This window comes from Urocampus carinirostris, chromosome 18, assembly GCF_059441175.1.
Source record: "Urocampus carinirostris isolate Australia breed hairy pipefish chromosome 18, RoL_Ucar_1.0, whole genome shotgun sequence".
Lineage (NCBI taxonomy): Eukaryota > Metazoa > Chordata > Actinopteri > Syngnathiformes > Syngnathidae > Urocampus > Urocampus carinirostris.
The window spans coordinates 18,882,300-18,907,229 of record NC_142366.1 but is presented as its reverse complement, the minus strand read 5'-3'; the positions used below and the strand labels follow the sequence as shown (position 1 = coordinate 18,907,229).

Sequence of the window (24,930 nt, the reverse complement as noted above, 5' to 3'; positions counted from 1 at the left end):
TGATTGGCTAGAAACAACACCGCCCGTCTCACAGCCTGTCTGCTTCATATTAACCTGCTCAACATTGCACTTTTAAGAAGTTGCGTCTTCATAGAAGTCTAGTATCATGTACATAAATGCCTTACCTTGAGGTCAGCCATCTTGCTGTCAGTATGGGAGGAGATTGCGAGCGTTATTCAATGAAGGACTCCAGGAGCAAACTCTGCGTGGACGTGGATTTATCCTCTTTGTCAATATGGTTTCAATTAGGCTTTTGCGGTCTGCGTGACGCAGCGAGAGAGGGCCTATGGGGAAAGGGGGCAGAGGTCCGGTCAGAGTTTCACGCTGCACAAACAAAAATGATCCTCCAAACACCGTCGGGACAAACAGAGAAAGTATAGCAAGTTGTTTTAGGCTTGCAAGTAAAAAAAATTACCAACAGATCAGCGTTCAGCGTCCTTTTTTTCCACCGAAAATCTTTAAAAATCAATTCCCAACAGTGAGTTATTTTATCATTAATTAAAAGAGAACTCATTTTTTATACTAAAACAAGAAAAATACCAATGAAACGACTGTTTGTGTTCTTTTAAGTTTAAACTTTAGTAGAAAACAAAAGAGCAGCACGGCGGAGCAGTGGTTAGCGCGTGTGCGGCACAGTTCCGAGGTTATGGGTTCAAATCCAGCTACCAGCCTGTGTGGAATTTGCATGTTCTCCCCGTGCTTGCGTGGGTTTCCTCTGGGCACTCCGGTTTCCTCCCACATTCCAAAAACATGCATGTCAGGTTAATTGGTTAAAGGTCCAAATTGTCCCTAGGTGTGAATGAGCGGGTAAGTTGTCTGTACCTGTGTGCCCTGCGACTGGCTGGCAACTAGTTCGGGGTGTCCCCTGCCCACTGCTCCAGCACCCCCGCGACCCTACTGAGAATAAGCGGTGCAGATAATGGATGGATAGAAAAAAAATAAGGAGAGAAGACATCAATGGACTTTGCACTTGCAAAGACCAGGAGGGGAGCCTTCAGATGAGGGAATTAATAGATCCAACAGAGAGCGTGTTACGGTATCCATGTATCCCAAGCAGAGCCAATAAGGCGGCCGAAACAACAACGAGCGACTTTTAAGTCACTATACCTGATAGCCTAGCCCAGTGTTTTTCAACCCTTTTTGAACCAAGGTACACTTTGTTATAAAAATGTTCCGAGGCACACCGTCCGTCAAAAATGTTTGAAAATGAAGTTATGTCAAATATTTCACTGTACTACCTCATAAGCAGGTAATTAGTAAATAAAAAGAAGAAAATAATACTTAAAATAAAAAAGAATGGTGTGCTTTTTTTGTTTTTATTTTTACAGTGCAATCTTGAACCGCTTTGTTAAACAAATTAAGTTATTAAATGTACTGTGCTACCTCATAAGCAGATAATTAGTATATAAAAATGCACTGCCACCTACTGCTATGGATGACTATTACAGTTCCTTATCTGAAGAAAGCAAAAATACCGAACAATGGCCTGATTTTTTTGGAAAGGGAAAATTGGGCAAATTCCAGCAGCACACTAGACAAGGTCTCACGGCACACTAGTGTGCCCCGGCACACTGGTTGAAATACACTGGCCTAGCCGTATCATCTCTTTCTTATTATGCACACCTATCTCAAAAGACAGTAGAAAAAGGTCTCAATTATTATAGACAGAGTTATATTCAAGGCAATAAGCTGTCCAAAGATGCTAATAACCTTGTAAGTGGGTGCCAATTGTTGGTGATCTATGAGGAAGTCAGTACCCAGCTACACAGAAAATTAGATTCACATTTGTGAGAGACAATGGTATATAGAAGATATAAAAATGTATTATTTTTACGTAAATTACAAAACGCCACCATCGCTTGTATTTGTTTTTACAAGGGCGCAGTGATATACTCCAACTGGCAATGGACTCCGGCGCTTCATCACTCTTGCTGCTGCTGGACCTTAGTGCTGCCTTTGACAATGTGGACCATAATATCTTACTAGAACGGTTGGAAAAATGGATTGGTAACTCAGGAACCGTCCTCTTATGGTTCAGATCCTACCTCTCTGATAGTACGCACTGTGTTAAATATGGTGAAATGACATCTGAGCCCTTTAGTGTTACCTGTGGTGTTCCGCAGGGTTCAGTACTTGGCCCCCTTGTTTTCAGCATTTACATGCTTCCATTAGGTGATATTATTAGCAAGTATGATATCAGTTTCCATTGCCACGCAGATGACACTTAACCATGTCTTCCGATGGAGGAATCTGCCATACTAAACTGTGGAAATTTGGAGGCCTGTTTTACCAAGATAAAAAATGGATGTACAGCAATTTTCCAATATTAAAAACAGAATACGCTTATGAGTTATTGTTAAAGAATATATTTATAATATTGCTAGAAAGAACACTTTAAATAGAAATAGAATAAAATATATTTTTTGATAAACAACAACAACATATTGCAAAATATTAAATATAATTCATATTATAGGAACAAATATTGGAAAATTGGACCAGGATTTTCTCACTCATTCATAACTATCAGTTTCTAATAAATTGGCTTTCAAAGTGTGGTATGCCGGCACCCGCAAAAAACAGAACACAAGAGCCAACTAAAGTGCTTTGCGTGGCCCCCGTATGGTGTTCTACCTTTGTCCACTATGCCCCACTCTGAATCTGTTTGAGAGGGACCACATCTCATTTTATTGGGATTTAGTGCGTTTTATTGCCTTTTTTGCACATATTTGTGGATCCCAAAAAAGGTAGTAATAAAGTGAAGGAAAAATGGAAAAGAGTGAAAAAGGAAATGGTGTGCAAGTGTCTGCCAACAAAGTGTTACTTGAAATGATTTCAAATAGTTTTATTCTTATGTTTACTACCGGTATATTATCTCTACTATCTACACATTTGAATAATTACTGTTGTTTTGGTGCATATTTCATGAAATTTTGTATATTGCTATTTTAAATCAGTTTTAGGGGGCCGGTTTCAATGCGAATGTTAAGTTTAATCTCCAGAACTTTAGTAGACACTCAAAATAAGGGGAAAGGACATCAATGGAGAAACAGGGTGAGGGGCTTTCAGATAAGAGAATTCCAATCCCCGTTTTTGGCGCCTCCCTTGAGCCCCCTTTTTATCAAAACGCCATGGTTACCAAAAATAGATCGGCCTTAAAGGGTGTGGATATCAAAGAACAGCAAAGAACAACAGTGCGGTAATAGAAAATATAAGGAGTTGCAATCCTATGAAATCTCCTTTTCATTTGTCCCATATTAAAAATAGAGTAAACTGATCAGCGATGTGGGTTTATGTACAAGTATAAACGGTAACAGTATTACAAATACTTACATGAGGTCTTTTAAAATGAGAAAACATTTACATAAGACTTTAGTTTTATTTCAAATACATTTTTATGTCATTTTGTTCGCTAGCCAACACTGCGGCTGGTGCGAAGAGGTCACTAAGGACAATTGATGTGTGCTAAACAACAGCAGGGCTGAAAAAGGTTATGCATACGGTATTTTTCTCCCATTTATCTTCAAAATAGACGGTTAAACGAGGGTCTACCCCAGGTAGGCACATCAAACCAAATCAATTTCGTCTTTCCCATTCGCGCCCGGCTTGTCCATTCCGTTTCTTTAAATGAAGGCAATTCTCCTAAAAAGGCGCAGATCAACTCACCACGGCAGAAGTAACGTTTCCTCCGGCGAAGCGTGCATTCGGGCCCCGGGGCCTCCCCGCTGGCAGGCGCTCGGGGTGCAAAACGGAGGCCGAATACGGCGTCCCCGGAAATTGATCTACAGCTTGCGCAGACAGAGAAAATAAGGCAATATTAATTTCATCCCGGTCTCATGATGGAATCGGAGAGTATTTCGGGTACGATTCCGGAGGCGAGCGAAAGAGTTGACAAATGGGGCTGTATGTATGCATGCGTAAGTGGCCCAGAAATGCTTTGTTATTAGATGCCTGCTGAACTGAATGACTCCAAGGTAAACGCTACGCTAACCGTGGGCACAAAAGCACACAATTTGACTCCTATATACCGTGACAAAGTAAACAAGCTTTTTTTGTGGTAATTACATTTTTTGTCGTGACAGAATCCAACTGTAAACAGAACAGGGATTTAAATAACATCAATTAGCCGTCCACATCATTTAAAGCAAGGAAGGCAGAACTGGCGCGAATGAGAATTAATTACATGAGCACATGTTCCCTCCCGAAGGTTTCTTGTCATAAAAATGTCAAACGTTCATGTTATTATAGTTTGCACAACAGTTGGTTCTAGTCAAGAAAGACAATATTGTTTTCAAGTCCAAATGTCCTGTTTCAGTGACAGATCTCATCTCATCTCATCTCATTAGCTGTAACGCTTATCCTTATTAGGGTCGCGGGGGGGCTGGAGCCCATCCCAACCATCTCCGGGCAGTGGGCAGGGGACACCTTGAACTGGTTGCCAGCCAATCGCAGGGCACACAGGGACAGAAAACTCACTCGCTCATTCACACCTAGGGACAATTTGGACCGGCCAATTCACCTGAAATGCATGTCTTTGGAACGTGGGAGGAAACCGGAGTGCCCAGAGGAAACCCACGCAAGCATGGGGAGATCATACAAACTCCGCACAGTAAGGCCGGTATCTGGATTTGAACCCACGCATGAGGTTCCCACGACTCAGTGACATACTTTTGCTAATTTTTTTCCTTCAAGATTCTTAAGATTTAAAGTGACAGTAAGTATTATTTGACCATCAAATGTTTGTGTATTATACGGTTTAAACTAAATGGTAAATGGTCTGCATTTATATAGCGCTTTTCAAGTCACTGAAGACCTCCCAAAGCGCTTTACAATGTGCTTCACATTTACCCATTCACACACACTCACACACCAATAGCGGCCGTGCAGCCATGCAAGGCGCCAACCTGCTTATTGGGGGCATTAGGGGTTCAGTGTCTTACCCAAGGACACTTCGACATGTAACACGGAGGAGCCGGGATTCGAGCTGCGATCTCTTGATCCCAAGACGAGCGCTCTACCTCCTGAGCTAATGCCACCCCAAAAAACGAGTGTTAAAAAGACAAGGAAAAATATTCAATACAGAAAACTTAAAGTGACCAAATCGGCCCATTTTTCTTCCCATTGTTTTGGTCATGTCATGATTACTCATTACTCATTACTCACCTGTGCCCGCTCGTTTGGCGCCAGCTGCTGCTGGTTACCTGATTGGTTCCCCGTCCTACTTAAGCTCAGTCCTTTCACTCGCCTGTTCTCAGTCCGTCAGTGAACCTCTGTTTTCACAAGGCAAGCATTTTTGACTCTGACTCCTGTCTGTCCCGTTTTGTCACCTGTTTTCCACTTGTCCGTTCCTGATTTCCCTGTTTGTCTCCTGCTACGACCCGTTTTTTGACCCCGACCACGTTTTGATCACCCGTCCCGGCTAACGACTCGTTTTTTGACCCCGACCACGTTCTGCTCTCCCGTCCCGGCTAACGACCTGTTTTTCCGTCTAACTACGCCACAATCTCCCGATCTCCACTTCCGCAATCGTAACACGCTCCGATCCCGTGAGCGGTTTTCTTCCCTCGTTCAGTGAGCACTGGATCGCTGGCGCTGCCTTTCCTCTATATTTCAATAAACTTGCGAGTAACGTTACGCATCAGGGTCCTACTTCTGTTCTAGTCGTGACAGGTCAGCCGTTTTCAGGGTTTTTTTTTAGGTAGTCAAACATGTCAACTCTCTCGAATTGAGGCTCATGCTACGTAAAATTAATGCAATTTTTCCAAAGGTGGTGAGCCCATAGGAGTGTTGACCCATGTTGTCCATTTGGGATGTGCCCAGCCGGCCACCAGGCAATCGTCAGCAAACCCCAACTCCAGGATTTACATGACCGAAAGAACAAGATCCCAAATAAAAGCAGCTGAAATGAGTTTGTCGCCGCAGGTTGGCTGGGCTCTCCTTTAGAGATAGGGTGAGAAGGTCGGTCATTCGTGAGGGACTCGGTGTAGAGCGGCTGCTCCTCTGGGGTGAGGGGAACCAGCTGAGGTGGCTCGGGCATTTGATAAGGATGCTACATCAAGAGGGGTTCAGGGCATGTACCAGTGGCAGGAGTCCCTAAACACAACCTAGGACACGCTGGGGATGCTTCTTCTCTGGTCTAGCCTGAAAATGCCTGATGATGTGAATAAAGTGTCTGGGGACAGGGACGTCTGGGCTTCAGTGCTGAGGCTGCTGCTCCCGGAACCTGACCCCAGATAAGAGCAAAATAAATCATCTACCTTTAAGAAGCATTTCACTAAGTATGGGAAAGTAGAAATACCATGTATCTGAGCCTGTTGTATTGATACATTTTATGTCAGCTGACGGCCATAACGGCTGTTATCTAAAAATCAGGAACCTGAAATTAAAGGAATGGTAAATCTTCATATGATAGATACAATTTCAAAAACTATAAGTTGAGATTTAAATGTATTTTTTCAATAAATGTAAGCGTTTTATGCAGAGAGAAGGACATTTACATACTTGGAAAAATGATTTTGAAACTACTTTACAAAATACAATTCAGTATATTTATAATTCAGTTTTTTTTCAGGGTAGTTTTAAATTTAAAGCATCCTGTCTTATTGACATCATTATAGTACATTTTGTGTAGCAAATCGAATTATTCACAGAAAATTCCGGACACAAATTAGATACAGATAGCTTCAGCAAATCACAAGTGCGACAAAAAAATGGCTTTCCTATCAGGGTGGTCCATAAGATCAAACTAAACCTAAACTTAAAAGAAAACAAAACTTAGGGTACAGCACTGGAAAACTCCACTGCACTACAACCCTTTCTCTAAAACTGTACCAACAAGTCTGATATAATAATGTTCAAGGCCACTTAGTGCTACAAAATAAAGCCCCCAATAAGCAGGTAGGCGCCTTGCATGGCTGACTCCCTATTAGTGTGTGAGTGTGTGTGTGAATGGGTATGTGTGAAGCACATTGTAAAGCGCTTTAGGAGGTCTTCATTGACTTGAAAAGCGCTATAAAAATGCAGACCAATTATCATTTACTAAAATATATCAGATGTAGTCTAGGTATCAAATCCTTCTCAGTCTGAAAAAATGTGGTATAGAACATCCAAAGTGTTTAGTGAAATGGTGAATCAAAATGAGCATGCTTATCTGCCACTGCCATATCAGATATTTTTCCTAATTTTAAGAACCATTTTCTATTTATGCTAAAAAAAAAAAAAAGTTCAAAATGTAGCAATATCATTATCAGCCTGTGCCATGAAGCAAGAGCAACACAGTAATACGTTACATATCTGTTGTATTAGTATAGTCATAGTTAAATTACAAAGATTCACCAACTTTGAAAAAGAAAATACAAAAATTGTCAAGTCAAGTAAGAATGGAATTTATCACTGAATAGGTAACAGATCTGTACATCTGTTTGTTTGTTTTTTGCACTACTAGCAGTTCTCTTATACCTAGCCACTCCTTTGCACATCTGTTCTCCTCTGCACTATCGTACTCCAGTGTTATTGTTATTGTACAGTGACTTGTTTACCTGACTGCCCATTTTGCACATCTGGTTAGCTGCTCCTCTTGCACTCTTTGCACTACTGTACTATACTATACATTGCTATAATTATTTAGTATATTATTAGTACTTTAATACTCCAACTCAATACAACATTTTATTTATATCTGTACATTCAAGGAAACTGTGCGGGTCAGATGTATCGACATTTCGTTCTGTATACACGTGTATAAGAATGACAATAAAGTATATCTGAATCTGAATCTGTAAAGCAATTTAATATGTTTATGTTTCGACAATGGCAGGTGAGGCACAACCTACCTCCCCTGACTGCACGTCACTGGTTCAGTATCTAAAAACTTGTATTGGAAAGATCAGTACTCGTTAAGATCGGTTAAGGATATCTCTATAGTTATGGCAAGTTAGTTATGGTTCGACTAAAAATAGGTTCCTTAAAACAGCCAGGGAGTCGAAGTAGTGTCTTGGTACAGTTGGCCGTCGATACACAATTTTAACACATTTGCTCCTTTAGCTTTTTTTCTCACATCATCAAGAAAAGTACTTTTCACTGCTCATTTATCTCTCTTGGAAACTGGTCGCTCATGCAAAAAGATACAGCTTTCAGTTCTAGTTCTTGACTTTTAACCTAGCCTTTTGTTTTTTGAATGTTCAAATTTTATATTCTTGGACTGTATTTAATCTCCCGGGATACTTTGATTCAATGTACCCTAAGAAAAGAGATCAGTATTTGCTTATGACTACATATTTACCGTCTAATCTAGTCTAAACTTGTTTAAACATTCAGAATTGCTGTGCGTATGTGTGTGTTTGTGTTCGTATGAAGATTATAGGCTCGGAAACTGCAGAACCGATTTTGATTTCCGTAAAAATGTACACAATTGGTACTTTAGGCCTCTGGTAGTGTCTTTAGTTAGGTTTCTATGTAAATACCAACTTAAACTGTAAACATCTGCTTTCATGTACAGGCGGCTCTGGAGCTGCATTCAGCCATGTAGCTCTTGGGCACTCCCTAGTGGCACCCTGGCGCTTTTCTAACAAACCACGGCCCCAACAACCTCGCCCAAGTAGAATGCCCAGCCATTGTGCTTGTTTAATCTAAATCTAATCCAAACTCTTTTATGAATCCTGATTAGTGTGTGTATGTTTGCATGTCAGCACAGTTCTGAGGTGATGAGATCGTACCTCCTGTGTGGAGTTTGCATGTTCTCCGGGCACTCCGGTTTCCTCCCACATTCCAAAAACATGCGTGTCAAGTTAATTGGCCGGTCCAAATTGTCCCTAGGTGTGAATGAGAGAGTGAGTTGTCTGTCTCTGTGTCCCCTGCCCACTGCCCGAAGACAGCTGGGATGGGCTCCAGCACCCCCGTGACCCTACTGAGGATAAGCAGTGCAGATAATAAATGGATGCATGGATGTTTGTATGTGACTTATAGGCTTCGTAATAGCTGAACTAATTTTCGTGAAAATTCATACAGGTGTTCTGTAGGCCTCCACAAGGGTCTTTCGCTAGGTTTTGTGACAAAGCACCCCAATAAATATCAACAAATCGATAAAACATCTGCATTTGTTTGGTCTCTTTTTGTGGGGTTTCTCACCCCCTCTGCTGGGCAAGGTGGGTGCTGCAGCTTCCGACCCCCCAGTCAACCGAATGCATTTTTCTTGTTCAATTAAATTTAAAGGGTTGACGTTTTAGAATGCTTTCTATAACTTTTTTGAAAGCTACCACAGCAAGCATCCATTGAGGGAAGAACATGTCAAACGTGGACATCGTCCGTGACTTTGGCTACAAGCAGTGTCTCACTGTTGCGTTAATAACAATGAATTGCTCATCTGACCAGAAATAGCTTGGATCTAGTAATTGCAGATCAGTTGAAATGTTAAATTAGCCCTGACACCAGACATCCATTTTCTGCCTCGCGCTTGTAAATTTAACTGCTCCATTTAACACTGATTAGATTTGCAAGGACACGTACGCACACACCGAGTGCGAGAGAGGATCTTCGAAATCCTATCGGTGGCCAAATGATATGCAAATGGTTTAATAGGAAGATAAAAGACGCTCTCCTTGCAATTCCAGGACGGTAGCTCTATTCGGGGGTAGGTCATTAAACGGAGACCTCGCCAACACGGCGCCCACTTCCTCGCCACCCGCGCCGGCCATTAGAAGGACTCAAACCCACCCGCAAATGCCTTTTAGCGCCTGCTCCCAGTTTCTTACACATCACAGTGTCACAGAATAGAAAATTACACTCTCCTCCCACAGAGAAAATTGCTTTGGAATTGCTTGGTTATAAAGATGTGCCTTAAAGAGAGACGGGCGCTTACAATAAGAAAAAAAAGATCGGGAGCGCACACACACACAATTACTGAAGCACTCCAAGGCCAATTCCGACAAGTTAATCAAAGGATTTAACAATTATTGATGTCATCGAAGTTGTGCAGTTATATTTTCTGATTACAAGCTGCTCGGTTTGTGTTCCATGTGCGTACAGTATTTTCTTTTGTTGTCGTGTATTCAATAATGCTGGGAAGAACGCTGTTGGGATGAGGAAACCGCTTATTTATTCGATAACAGATTCGTTGATTTTACCGTACTTTAAAACTTACTAATTTCGGGGGAGGGGGTTAAATGCTTTTGTTACAATTGATTTATTAATAAACAAGGCCACTAACGCATCACTCTATTTTACCCGATTCATTCTAACTTTAATCATGAAGTACTTTAAAAGGAGCTGTACGGAATTTGGAACTTTGTTACTCTCTGCCGCCATCTCCTGGCTTAAAGTCATGATCGCAGCCTCAGCAAGGTCACTAATGATGCGGGTGCATGTACGTGCATTACTTAGACACTCTCAAATACACTCTTTTTTTTCCATCTTTTTGTGTGTTTGGGTTGATATTTGGACTCTACTAGAAACAGGCCTTTTCTTACTTTCACCATTTTCATGTTAAGCTGAAACAGATTTTTTTTTTTTTTTTTAACTGAGGGGACAAGGATGACGTCACCCTCTCCTGCCCCCTTTCCTCGAAGCAAATGTGTTCCGTCTCAATCAGCTGATAAAGTCATGATAAAAGAAGAAAGGGGCAGTGGAAAATAAGCATAAGGGCTCTTCCAACTCTGTTGTGCATTGTTAACACATACTTAATAGAGAAAATATTTAACTTTCGACCTTTTTAGGAGCACTGAACGACGCACCTCCCATTTAAAGATGCTGGAGGAGTTAAGTCATGTTCGTCTGCGTGTTTTTTTTTAGGGTTTGTATTTGTTAGGGTAGCATGAAAATGGTGAAAGTGAGAAGAGGACTCCTTCAAGTAATGTCCGAATGCCAACTCAAACCCCAAGAACGATGAAAATAGAAGTTTATAACAGCACATAATTGCATCACGAACACACAAGCCAGAAGATGGCAGATGTGAGTAAAAAAACTTCCAAATTCTATCCAGCTCCAATAAAAACTATCCAATTTAGTATTTAAAGTAGTGTTTCATTATAATGAATTAAGAAAATGTTTGAACGCATTTATTCAAATCTATTTGGTCAGTGTCAGTGACCCTTTTGGAATAAAAGCTAATGTAAAAAAAAGCAAAACTTTCAAGTAAAAGAATAATTATGAAAAGACAATTCCTAACTTAATATTTGATAGTAATTATATGCACTTGTGCAACCTCTTTTGAACAATATTCACTTGTTTTATGATCATACTCCAATCACAAGAAAACTTTGTTATTTATTGTTATTTTACAGCCTTATTCTAAAATAGATACAATATTTTTTTAAATACAATATTATTTTATAATAATATAAGTTTATGAGACTCTGGCAGGACCAATTAAACCCTGGCTGCCCATCAGGATGTTTCTATGCATAAGAAACACTTCACAGTACTTCCTGAGATTTTCAGGACCCGAACAGACGGGCTAACAAGATAGTCTTAATAATGTCCAATGAATATAGATAGATGTAGATACAGCATGGGTCTCATACCTTTTTAGGCTCATTTGGACCCAAACGCGTAATGTTTTCACACCAAGCTTTATTTACAAAAGCGGAGCAGTCATGCGTGGGAACTCAAACGCCAGCAATTCAGCGATCGCTGGGCAGAAGGAAGCGGGGCAGAGAAGTCAGGCGCGGGAAAACGGGAAGCCAGGGAAAGACAAGCAGGATATGGGACAGGACGGGACAGACAGGATCGATACTGGATACAGGATGACGGAGGTTTGGTTCAGGGATCGATACAGGATAAGGGACAGACGGGATCAATAACAAGCAGGATACCAGACAGGACGGGACAGACGGGATCGATACCAGATACAGGAAACAGGAGGACAGGGCTTGGATCAGGGATCTATACAGGATACAGGATATGGGACAGACGGGATTGATACCGGATACAGGATAGTTTGGGAACGAAACGGGAGCCAGTCAAAATGCTTGCCTTGCAAGTGCGGAGGTTCGTTGACGGACTGACAAGGAGTGAATGAGAGCACTTAGTTTAAATAGGAGGGGAACCAATCAGGCAGCGAGCAGCAGCTGGCGCAAATGAGCGGCAATGGGCAATCATGAAAGAGATAGATTTCAAAGGATGGCAATGATCGCCGTTTTTCAAAAGTTCTTTGGCCTTAGCACACAAAAAAAGGGCTCTGATTTACCTAAAATTTCAGCATTTTTTGTTGCGAAATCATAAAAGTACACGAAATTTGATGAAAATCAAAATGTGCTAGGTTTAAATGGTTTTTGGAGGTAGTTTGACAAGGAATAAAATAAATGTAAAGTAAAACCTCATTACCGTGTTGCTTGCAAATGTTCAACCAAGTGAAATTCTAAACCATCACACTGCTAAACATCAAAAATCGCAAAAAATGCCAAATGGAACTCAGCGTCAAAACTTTTTATTGTCATTTCCTCTCTCTATAATCATAATAAGGGTTGGGTAGGGTTACTTTAACTTGATTACTTTTGGATTACTCCAATACCAAATATGCTAATAAAAGACAAAAGAAACTAAACATGAATAAAATGATGACTCACAACACGTGGTAAGCTTTCTCTCCTGGTTTTGATCTCTTTGATCTCCGGCAAAACTAACACAAAATGCGACAGAAACAAAATGAAAATAAATCAAACAGCTTGCCAACATCATTTTTGCCGTTCCATGTATTCCGTTACTCCCCAAGCCTGCACAAAATTTAGTAATTTTATTCATATTTAATTTATTTTGTCTTTTATTAGCATATTTGGTTTTGGAGTAATCCAAATGTAATTAAAAGTTAAAGTAACCCTACCCAACCCTGATCATAATCAACTATCTTTTCCCATTGATTCAATATAGAATGACGCATACTTGTCACTAATGAATTGCCTTATCGACTCGCATTTCATTATTATATTATATTATTATCATAGTCTGTAGTTTCCAATAGTCTTTGATCTGTGCAGCCCTTTGAGACTCTTAAGGGCTATACAAATAAACATGACTTGACCTGACTTAAAATGATTGTGCCATAAAACACAGCTTTGTTGTTTTATAAAGGGGCTGAATTGTTTGAAACAAAAGAAAGAAGTGTCTCTAAAACAGAAGCAGAATTGGAGTGACAAACAATGAGGCTAAAATACAAAAAAAAGTGGAAAATGGAAAAGACATTTCGACGTCAAATGTGGCTTTGCCATCACAAAGGATTTGGGCGTAATAGGACCAGTATTTGTCAAACCATGCCGACTATTTTCTCTGCTTTGGACAATCTGGCTCGAAGTGAACCATCTCTGTCCAAGAGGTAAGTGTTCAAGAGCAAACAATAAAGTGCTTGTCAATCACATGGAGTCTTACCGCTGTTGGGGTTTGTCCGCAGTCTTGCCATCAGATCATAGGCAGCTTCATCTTGGGGGGTGTCGCTCTGCAGCCTCTCAGACCAATTTGGAGGAGTGGGGAGGACGGAGGTGGTTTTTTGATCCCGGCCTTGGAGTCTGAGGGTCCTCGGCGGGAGGCCGCAGCGTCCCCGCCACCTATATTGGATTTGAGGCCTTTCCACTCCTGCAGGGAGGAAGTCTCAGCCATGACGCTTTAAAACAATATGTCGTCGCGGCAAAAAACGCGGTCAATCTTGGAGGCGCACTCCCTCGCAGCAAGGAAGTTCTAACGACGCACTTTGTCGCGCAGCGGGGTTGCGCCGGGGTCAAGGAAGGATTCTTCAAGCCTTTTTTTCTCCTCGGTTATAAACATGCAGTACAAATCCAATGTGTAACAGTTTTTTGATCACATTACAGTGGTACCTCTTTAACTCATTCAATGCCAGACATTTTTCTCAAATGGGAAGAGCCGATTTTGACTCATTTTTGAAGGCCTACAAAAAAAAAGATTCAGTAGCTATTCAGGTATAGGACTTATGAAAATAAAGTTTCAAACTACATATTTTAGTTGAAATCAGGGGTGTTTCTATGTGTGTAAAGTTGAACATTGCCAGGTTTCTTAAAAATACTCGTTTCAAAGAAAACTTTTGAGAAAAATTGCTTTTTGTGAAAGGATGCATTTAAAGCATAACTTTTATTTATTTATATTTGGGATAACTCCAATATCTAAACAATGCTTTCCATAAACACAAGGGTACATCACTTGCAAAATAAAATGTTATTGCAAGAATATTGGACTTTGCATGAATGATGCAAAAACTTATCAGCGCCCTGTGTTTCCGGTGACATGATCACACGATTTGTCACCATGGAGATTACAGAGGTGCACGAAACATCTTCCCTCTCTGCCCTGACAATATGTCATCTATTTTAGAAAGAAAAAAAGCTTTACCCATCTAGACTTACATCTTTGCTTTTCTTACCACACCGCTTCAGTGCACCTACTCACCATATGGGCCGCCTACACACTCTCATTTGCTGGATACGGGAAGCAACACAAGGAAATGGGGGTTTCCTTGATGTGTGGACAAAGATGTGATCAAAGCCACTCCCGCCATCTAAAGGTGATTTTTGATACTGAAATTATTCCCAGAGGCTTGATACTTGCTGATGAGCTATGCCAAAGCATTTGTAATATTTTTTAAATAAAAAATTAAAAAAACTATATGTTATGGCACTGAGCGAGTTAAACGAGCACCTCTAAACACAAGAATTTCTTTAATTTCAGTAATCCCTTGATATATCGTGTTTTACTTGTCAGTTTCGCTACTTTCGGACTTGGATATTTATCGTGCATGTGTTTCTCATTCTGATTAAATAAAAAGTTGTTCCGCCCATTTTCTACTTGTATCTGCCTGCACGTCAATTACGTTGCTTTCTGAGTTGTACACACACATAAAACTTGACTAACCAACATTATTATGTATATATGTGCATATCTATTTCAACTTCAAGTTTCTGTCAAAGCCAGCATGTTGGTTGTGGGTCCAAAATAGCTCGTTCAACATTTTGAGTTGCAAACTAGAAAGTAGATGCAGTTTTCAATAACTTCCATATAATGAAGAAAAAGTATCCTGTGAAGTAAAGTGGAGGTTTATAAAGAACATTACTTTAATTTGTACTTCCAAAGTGGGTTTATTCTTTGGTTTCAATGTCTAATAGAAAGATTACTGGATATGAGTTTTATTTGCAAAATAAATGATTTCTATAAGAAGGATAATCCAGTTCATGAGCTGTCCCAGAGGCTACCACTAAAAATCGCTCGAGACCACTCACCGCTCGTGACAGCTCACTAACAGTATCAGTTCGTCCAGTTAGCAAATGCAAACTACTACAGGAAAAAAAAAAAAGAAATTGTGCTGTAAGAATTGTGTGCGTAGGTTTATTTGAAGTTACAAAAACTACTTACGCAAGTACTTACATATCACCAACAGTCTCAATCTCACACCTGTCAACCTCCACCCATTTCTCCCCTTAGTAATGATCGGCGGTGATAAACCTTACGAACACAACGCGGCACCTATTCACTCACATCAAGAAAGACCCGCGAAAAAGGTAGAAATCTACGATGACATCGTTGTTTGCTACCAGTGCCCGAGACAATCTGGTTTAGAGCTGAAATGGGCTAGACGAGATTGCTTTTGTTATTTTTTTTTTTAATCGTATATACGGCGTACAGAATTTGAAATGATCAAAACACTTATTCATTGACAATCATCCAATCTCTGTCACACTTCCTTCTAAACAGCCTTCCCCTGCATCACACTAAAACCTTTGTCACTACGGCTAGTAAATGCTCATAATATACTTACATTTTATTTCATTGATATATCATGTTATGCTTATTACTATTTGCATGTGTTTTTAGTGATCAAGATGTGTTTCTAGCTATTTAGGGATCACTTTTGGGAGGTCGGGAACGGACGATTACCTTTGAATGTTTTATCATAGGGTAAATTGGCTCGTTACACGAGCAATTCGAGCTACGAGCACAATCTTCGGACGAATTAAGCTCGTATGAAGAAACCACTGTACAATATGGAGGAGGAAAAAACGATCATTTACATAAAACTCAGACAAGGTCAGGCTCTTAATTTAGTCTAATCAACTGTCATTTGCATGGTGTCATTCGCTCAAGGTATTGCCGCTAAGTGAATAAAAGGACTTCTTCGCACTCAAGGGGGTGCGTGAAAGCGGGGGGGTGGAAGGGATGGGGCACTTGTGGTTTTGATAAGCTGGCATCATAACTGATTTGCATATATTACTCTGATTATCTCATTACTAGGATGATGCTCGTCGCATTTTATTTTTTTCATAACCCGAGCCGACGCTGCTGCAATTGAATTAAAATGAAGGTGCGCAATCAATAAAAGGGCAACACGGCAGCAAAAACACAACAGAGAACACAATCGCCAATGGATGAACGCCAACCCCGTCGACTCGCAATCTGGTCTGGATTCGCCCGCATAATGGCCGCGGACAAGAGCGGGCCGTGAAATGGCCTGGCTCTTTTGAATCACCTTTTAACCCGTCATGAATCCGAGCAGACGACTTGGAGAGAGCGCCCCCGCACCTTACCCCACTCCGATAATGGCGATTGTATCTTTTTCTATAATTCGAGCCATTTGCGGGATGATGAGGTCATGCGTGAAGACGCCGTCATTTTTGCAGCAGTGGGCTGAAATAAGCTTTAGTGGTGTTATTAAGGCGTGATTGACCCTCGTTCTACTTTGAATTTGCTATAAAACATCTGCACCTGATTGTTGCTTGCAGGCACAATTCTATTCCAGTTAATTGTGTGAAGTTGTAAACAAAGTAAGCTTGATGTATACAACATTGCAATACAGGGGTCGGGAACCATTTTGACGCCATAAAAGCAAAAGTATTTTGATTTTGGGGGGGGAGAGCCACACCATATATCATACCTTTCAACCTGTACGTTTTTGCCGTACAAAGTACGTTTGTTATGCATTTTAAGACGTGTACGACGTACAAGAAAACCGGTACGGAAAAACGCAAATTTGTCAATTATGGGTACCATCCGGTATACACAGACTATCACCAAACGGCAAATCAATCAAGTCAAACGAGTTCGAGTTGTGTAGTGAAAGGAAGTCCATCTCTTTTTAGAGAACCAGCTTTTTCTGCTCAACTCATTAAAGAGAGCCGGCTTACTTGCTTTGATGCTCATCATTAGGGACCCCTCTCACCCCCATCATGGACTGTTCACTCTGCCAGCCTCTGGGAAGAGGTACTGCAGTGAGCAGGTGCAGGACCACCAGGTTCTGTAACAGCTTTGTCCCCCTGGCCATTAGACTGTTAAATGGTCAATCACACACATAGTAAGCCTACACAGCTGCTAATCTGTACATCTGTTTGTTTTTGTTGTTTTTTGCACTACTGGCAGTTCTCTTATACCTAGCCACTCCTTTGCACATCTGTTCTCCTCTGCACTATCGTACTCCAGTGTTATTGTTATTGTATAGTGACTTGTTTACCTGACTGCCCATTTTGCACATCTGGTTAACTGCTCCTCTTGCACTCTTTGCACTACTGTATAATACTATACATAACTATAATTATTAGTATATTATTAGTACTTCAATACTCCAACTCAATATAACCTTTTATATATTTCTGTACATTCAAGGAAACTGTGCGGGTCAGATGTATCGACATTTCGTTCTGTATACACGTGTTCAAGAATGACAATAAAGTATATCTGAATCTGAATATAACATGTTAAACTACATAAATAAACACGTTTGAAAAAAAAAATGGTGTCAGATTATTTTGTATTTTCTAAGGGAAAATACAACATTTTGTAAGGGCATGGAGCAACAAAATCGCTCTCCAGATAAAAGCTAATTCTTCAGCACATACTATTTTACCGCGTGTAATAATGCAAGATCCCATTTCAATACAAATAAACCACTTAAAATTTGTCTTCCTCCCACCATGACTTAGAATAGTGTTGTCTCCCTCCCACAATGACTTAGAATAGTGTTGAAACTTATTTTGACCCTCATTTTTTTACTAAATAATTGTTACAAAACAAGATGCAAGCAAAGTTCATGTGTAAAAATGTCACAAAATACTGCAATCAAGGATACCAACGTGTTTACCTTTTGTGCAGACGTTGCTGGGCAAGGAGGAGTGCGCGCTCTGAGTATATCTCCGCCCACCCGTACCGCTCACCCAATCGAATTGCTCTGGAGTTTTCGGGTGTTTTTAGTTTGTTCTGAGGATTTTCATCATAAAGTGCCTCAACAGTGAACATACATTGTTGAACGAGCTTCCATATAAAGGATTATTTCGCGATGTACAACCAAAACGGGGTCTGAAGACTGTAGTTAAATCAGTGTCATAAAAATATGGGACTTAAATTTCTTATTTATCAGTGTTGTCCTGACTTCACATGCTACATACGGCATCACATGAGCATGTTCTATTTTATCTCAGGGCTAGATGTACTCATGAAAAGAGCTATTTATGGATTAAGAGCCATAGGTTCCCCACACCATTTCCAATTTATCAAAGTAATAAATTTGCAAAAATAAAAGTTAATGGTCAGAATTAATTGCTAAAATCTTTCTCATTGTACTGCTCATTGACACTTGTCAATCCAGGCAACAAAGAGGAAGCACTGCACACTAGTCACATGGTGGTCGATCCTGCCCTATGTAGAAATAAATGCATACCTGTAAACCTATATGTTTTTGCCGTACAAAGTACGTTCATTATGCATTTTAAGACGTGTACGACGTACAAGAAAACCGGTACGGAAAAACGCAAATTTGTCAATTATGGGTACCATCCGGTATACACCGACTATCACCAAACGGCAAATCAATCAAGTCAAACGAGTTCGAAAGGTGTAGTGAAAGGAAGGCCATCTCTTTTTAGAGAACTGGCTTTTTCGATTCAACTCATTAAAAAGAGAGCCGGCTCTCAAACGGCTCACTTGCTTTGATGCATTATGTTACGAATCTTTATTGTTGTATAAAGAAGTTAAGAAAAAAAGGAAGTATAAAAGAAGAAAATGAAATAAGACAGGTTCGTGGTTATCCCTTGAATCTGTATATTACCAACAGTAATTTAATGCAGATAATGAATTAATCATTTGAATAAGAAAATTCTACTTAATTCTGAAATGAAATGAAATGATGAAATGATCTGCATTTATATAGCGCTTTTCAAGTCAATGACTTCCCAAAGCGCTTTACATTGTGCTTTACATTTCCCAATAGCGGCCGTGATCTCTGCGCTAACCTGCTTATTGGGGGTATTGGGGTTTCAGTGTCTTACCCAAGGACACTTCGGCATGTAACACGGACAAGCCGGGATTTGAACTGGGATCCCTTAATCCTAAAACGATCGCTCTACCTCCTGAGCTACTGCCGCCCCAAATTCTATTTGCATGTATTTTTTCCTTCTACAGTTAACGTCCAAGCTACTTCATTTTCGAACTTTTTTTTTATAATAAACCTCATTCATGTCGAGCAACTCAGTATCTCTCAACAAAATGTTAATTAATATATATGATATATCGAAACACATGTACAATATGACATGCTAAACTACATAAATAAACACGTTTGGGAAAAAATATGGTGCAAGATTATTTTGTATTTTGTAAGGGAAAATACAAGTTTGTAAGGGCATGGAGCCCTGGAGCTTGACAGGTATGCGATGGAATCAATTACTTTGTCAATGAAGTAAAGAGTAACTGTATCTCATTAGTAACGCGCCAAACTCTGGTCGCTGAGACAAAATGGCCGCCGAAAGATGAAACACTAAAAACGTGTGATGCTAATTAATTAGAGGCCCATAGTCCCGCGTGACGTTCCCCTCGTTAATATCCGCTTCCTCTTTCTTTCAAAACGAAAATTATACACCACGCTACGTCATTCATTATTTCCCTTACGTAAGGGACAAATTATCGAGTCAGTTGAGCGAAATTAGGGCCTTTGTTTCCGATCAGAGCGCATTAAGGCTGCAAATTACACATGATGGCTGCGCGCCTTTGTTGTCTCGCTTCGCGCCTGCCTGTCGCTCTCGACTCGGCGCTAACAAAGTCATTAAATCGACTCCCTCTCGCACTCATTATGCGGCCTGTTAATAAGCGCTAATTAACTTTGCGAAAGCGCGTATTCGAAGGCCTCCTTCTTCCCCTCTTCTCCTCGGCACACCAAACAGTCGCTACTCCCTCCATCTTTTTCCGCTTTTGGCACGTAAGGAGCGGGACATGTGCGTGATGACGTCACGCCAGGGCCGTTGCCAGACATGAGTCTCGGAGGGCATATTAAATGCACGGGGGGCCCCAACAATTATCTGCACAGCACTGCAATTTGTGTTTTTTTTTAACGTGTACAGTTTAATCTTCTATTTTGTGGTTTATTTAAAAGTAAACATTTTAACAGGTTTTTTTGTGTGTCATGCAGGAATTTCTAGTTTAAAGTTGCTTAGTATTAAACGGTTTAAATGAGTTAAAGGTTGACGTCATAGCGAAAAAAATTGTTATTGTCATTTAGTAGAACACTAGATGTTTCAAAAAGGTCATTTAATTAATTTTGTGCAGCATATTACATTATTGTTAATAATACATATTGAACAAAGGATCCTCCCTGTGAAACCTGTATTTTTTTCCTGCTTTTTTTCTTCTGTTTTGTTTCTTTTTTACTTTTCATCCTTTAATTCTTTTTTTATTTTTTTAAATTCTGTTTTCTTGCTTTTTCCTCTTTATGTTTTTTTCTGCTTGCTTTCTTCTACTTTTTTCTCTCTTTTTCCTTTTTGTATTCTTCTGTTTCTTTTTTTCATGACATTTTACTCCTTTCTTCTTCCTTCATTCTTTTTCTTCTTTTCTTTCTCCTTTTTTATTTTATGTTTAATTTTTCTTCTTTTGTTTCTCTTTTCCTAGATTTATCTTTTTTTTCTTGATGTACCTAATTTTTCTGTTTTTTCTTCTTCTTTTTCACTTTTTCCTTTTTCTTTTTTGCTATAGTTTCCTTTTTCCCAACTTTTACTACTTTTTTTTCTTACTGTATTATTTTCTTCTTCTTTTATTTTTTTAATTTTATTTGTTTCTTCTTTTAATTGTCGTTTTTTTCTCTTTTTTTCAGATTGCTCTCACCACTTCATCCTGTTTTTCTCTGTGGGTAGGCACACCTATGAACAGTTAACCTGACATGCATGTTTTTTGTTTTGTTTTTTTTAATGTAAGAGGAAACCAGAGCGCCAGGAGGAAACCCATGCAGGCACTGGGGAGAACATGCTAACTCTGCATGGGGAGGGCGCAGTAGCTAAATTGAACCCTGGACTTCTGCACCGTGGGGCTTCGTGCCCTCATTCCAATAAAACTGGACCAATTATTAGTGCAGAGGGATAGAAAATGTGAAGAGAGAGAAAATGAGAGCGACAAGAGAAAGACAGAGAAATTGGGAGAGAAAAGAGAAAAAGAAAAAGAGTAAGAGAGTAAGAAAGAGAGAGGGAGAGAAGGAGAAAGAAATAGAGAGACCAAAAGAAAAATTGGTGAAGAAAGAAGGAGAGAGAAACAAAAAAGTAAAACCAACAATTGATAATAAAAACAAAAAAGTAATAATAGGATTGGTTTTGTTCCCAAAGTGACAACGAATTTACAGGTTTTTGATCAGGAACAGTAACATGTTAACATTTTAGATTACTGCCCGTTGCTCTTTGCAGGGTGTGCTTTCTCTAGGTGTTGATGTAAATTGTTGGTGTTGCCACAGTACCAGACCACATTACCAAATATATTATTAATATTGCATCAATAATATATATATATATATATATATATATATATATATATATATATATATATATATATATATATATATATATATATATATATATATATATTAGTCCCTTGTTAAGCAGTAAATTTAAAACTTAGTTTGGTTTTAATAATGTGGTTCTATTTTTTAGTATTTTTTTAGTATTTGTGCAGTCTAAATTTTGTAATAGAGTAATTCTGTGGTGTTTTAGTACTTCTATAGTAGATATTTGAAGCATTTCTTTAGAATTTTTGTAGTATTACTGCGGTTGTATTATTGCAGTATTTCTGTCTGAATATAAGTAGTAGTATTTTGATAGTATTTGTGTCATAATGTTTCTGTAGTGGTATTTTTGTATAGTAGTATTACCGTAGTGGTATTTTTGTAGTATTTCTGAGAAGGTATTTCCAAAGAAGTATTTTTGTAGTATTCAAGTAGTATTTCCATTGTAGTATTCTATAGTATTACCTCAGTGATATTTTTTGCAGTATTTCTGTCTTGATATCTTTGCAGTATTATTTTTATAATATTTCTGTCAGTAGTATTTTAGTATTACAGCATTACAATAGTGATATTTCTGTAGTATTGTTGCTCTATTTTTGTAGTGTTTCTATACTAGTATTTCTTCAGAATTTTGCAATAATACTGTCGCTGTATTTTTGGTGTAATATTTAGTTAATATTTTTTGTTTTAAAATATTTTTGTAGTAGTATTTTAGTAATATTCCTACCATATTTTTTTCAGAATGAAAGCAAAATAATAGATAAGGTACATGTTTTTAAAACCAAATTTCATATTTAATTCAGTTGTAAATATGTAGTATTTTTGTTGTATTTCTGTAGTAGTATTTTTGTTGTAGACACACTCAATGTAATTTTTTATTCATGATTTAATTTAATTTAATTATATTCATATTTAATATTGAGATTTTGCAGGGGGGGGCTGTACAGTGTTTTTTACAATATTAAATATAGGACGTAAAAGTGGAATATAATATTTTTGATATTTGAAGGTAAAGAAACTTCCGCTTTTCAAACTTAAACAACGAAAATCTTGATTAGAGCATTTCAATGTACTATTACTTTATTTTGAAGCGAGACTAAAGACGCTAAAACGATCATGTTAGATTTCCGTTTTGATAAAAGTTTGGCACTTCCGGTTTTATTTCTCGTTTTGTTTTTTTGTTTTTAAAGCACTTTTTTTATTAAATATTTTTTTAAATTATATATATTCTGGGGACAGATGGTGTTTTTCACATAAAAGTAAAGTAACATTTACTGCTTTTTTACGTCAAAAGGTTGGAAAATGTATGCAAGATAGTGGGTCGCATTAATAATATTTTGGGCCTATTCATTCGAACATTCTTTTTTATCTTTTCTAATTTATTTTTTTTCCTACATGATAATCATTTATTTTGGTTGTAAACAATGTTCATTACGTTTATCTATGACAATAAAGACCATTTTCATTCATTTAGTTTCAATGAATTTCAAGCCCTTTACGGCCACTAGATGGCGCTAATAGAATGTTTAGCAAGGAAAACACCGTTAGATTGATGCTTTGAGTCCTTTTTCAAATTGGACTCGATATTAAGTAGGCATTGTTCTTTACATACAAAAATAAATGAAAGATAATCGGAACAAATAGGTGAATGTAAAGGAGTAAGAATGTCAGAAAATACTAGTTAATAGTTATTAACATATTTTCCAATTTGTCAAAGACAAAACAGAATCTTAAAGGAACAGTGTGTATTGGTTTAAAAGAAATAAACATATACATTATTTTAAATGATAAGCAAAACTATATGCACTATAAGACATTAGAATTGATTTGATATAAAATGATCCTAACTAGAGGGGGTTGAAATAAAAAGCTGACATCTTGCTGCTAAGGCTACCCTCAAAACGTAAGGGTTTTTTTTTGTTTTGCACATAATTTTCTCATAAAAAAACAGAAAAGGTAGAACATAGTTAGAAATAATTGCTCCACTGTAAGATCATTTTTGTCACGGTTGCTATGGCGCCTAATTGGCCCTGCCTGTGAGGCGCCAGATGCAGATTGGCTTTCCTTCTATTTAGGCTCAGTGCTCTCACTCACCCTTGGTCAGTCCGTCAACGAACCTCTGCCCCGCAAGACGTGGGTTTTGACTCGGTCCGGTTTCCTGATGGTATTTCCTCTCCGGTATGGTTCCTGTTTATTTTGTCCTGTTTAGTATTGGTTTCCAGTTTTGTTCCCGTCAAGTTTTTTCTGTTTTATTTCGATGTCCTGTTTTTATATCAATACTGTCTGTCCCGTCCTGTCCGGTATTGAACCCATCGGTCCGATATCTGCTCGGAAAATTGGTATCGATCTCGTCGGCCTCTGGCTTCCTGTCATTCCACGCCAGACCGCTGCCTAACATGCACGACTCCCTATTTCCCATAGAATAGAAGGGTTGTGTGAGAAACGTCATGCATCTGGGTCCTGATCCTGTTCTGGTTCATGACAATTTTTGCTCATTTTAAGTATTATTTGTATTATTTTTCCTTGTTTCTCTTTTGTTTTTTAGTTTGTCTTCTTTATCTTTCTTCTATTTGTTTTTTCCTTTAATCGTTCCTTTTATATGTACTTATTTTCCCCTTTTTGTCTTTTTTTGTCTTTTACTTTTCTTTTTTTTCTTTTTTTTTCGTTTTTGTTTTCCTTTTTTTCCCTCTTTCTTTTTTATTATATTATTTTATTCGTATTATTTTCTTTTGTTTTACCCTCCTTCCTCTTCTTTTCTTATTTTTTTCTCTATTTATGTGAAAAGCTAGGCCAAAAAGCGAAAGAAAAACGGTCTTTCGGTCACTACGATTCTTAGTATCTCTTCCCTGTGCCTTCGAGCATTCTTTTTCGTAGCACAGCACCGTGTACGCCTTGTCGTCATATATTACACACTGTTCCTTTAAGATATCCATTGGTGTTGTTTTAAATAGGCCCCTAGCAGGCTTCTTCTCAACACCTGCAAGCTAACTTGAACGGGAAATGCGAAATTGCACGCGGGTCTATTCCCTTCTAATGTAATGCGCGTAATTAGTCCATTTTAAACAAAGTGCGGATGTCCTGCTGCTCCAAACGGCGGCTGACATCTCTTTTTCCGCAGGGTTAATAACAGTGCGCGGATAAATGAATCAAATTGCGGGCCGCAAATTACAGAGCGACTCTAAATGGCCGTCTGAAAG

At 38.8% G+C, this 24,930-nt stretch overlaps 1 protein-coding gene across 2 annotated transcripts in view; it reads right to left on the bottom strand.

Moving 5' to 3' along the window:
• The window catches only part of hgd (homogentisate 1,2-dioxygenase), a 37,059-nt gene extending 22,581 nt beyond the window's left edge, over positions 1-14,478 (bottom strand). The window contains exons 1-3 of one of the 2 annotated variants that reach the window (XM_088322035.1): positions 13,357-14,478; positions 3,667-3,788; positions 126-284 (exon numbers count right to left, since the gene is read on the bottom strand). In XM_088322035.1, the coding sequence (XP_088178161.1) occupies positions 126-140 (15 nt within the window). In that variant the 5' untranslated portion in view covers positions 141-284; positions 3,667-3,788; positions 13,357-14,478. The remainder of the gene's footprint in view (positions 1-125; positions 285-3,666; positions 3,789-13,356) is intronic. The other variant, XM_088322036.1, reaches the window with a different exon arrangement.
• Positions 14,479-24,930: the final 10,452 nt, after the last annotated feature.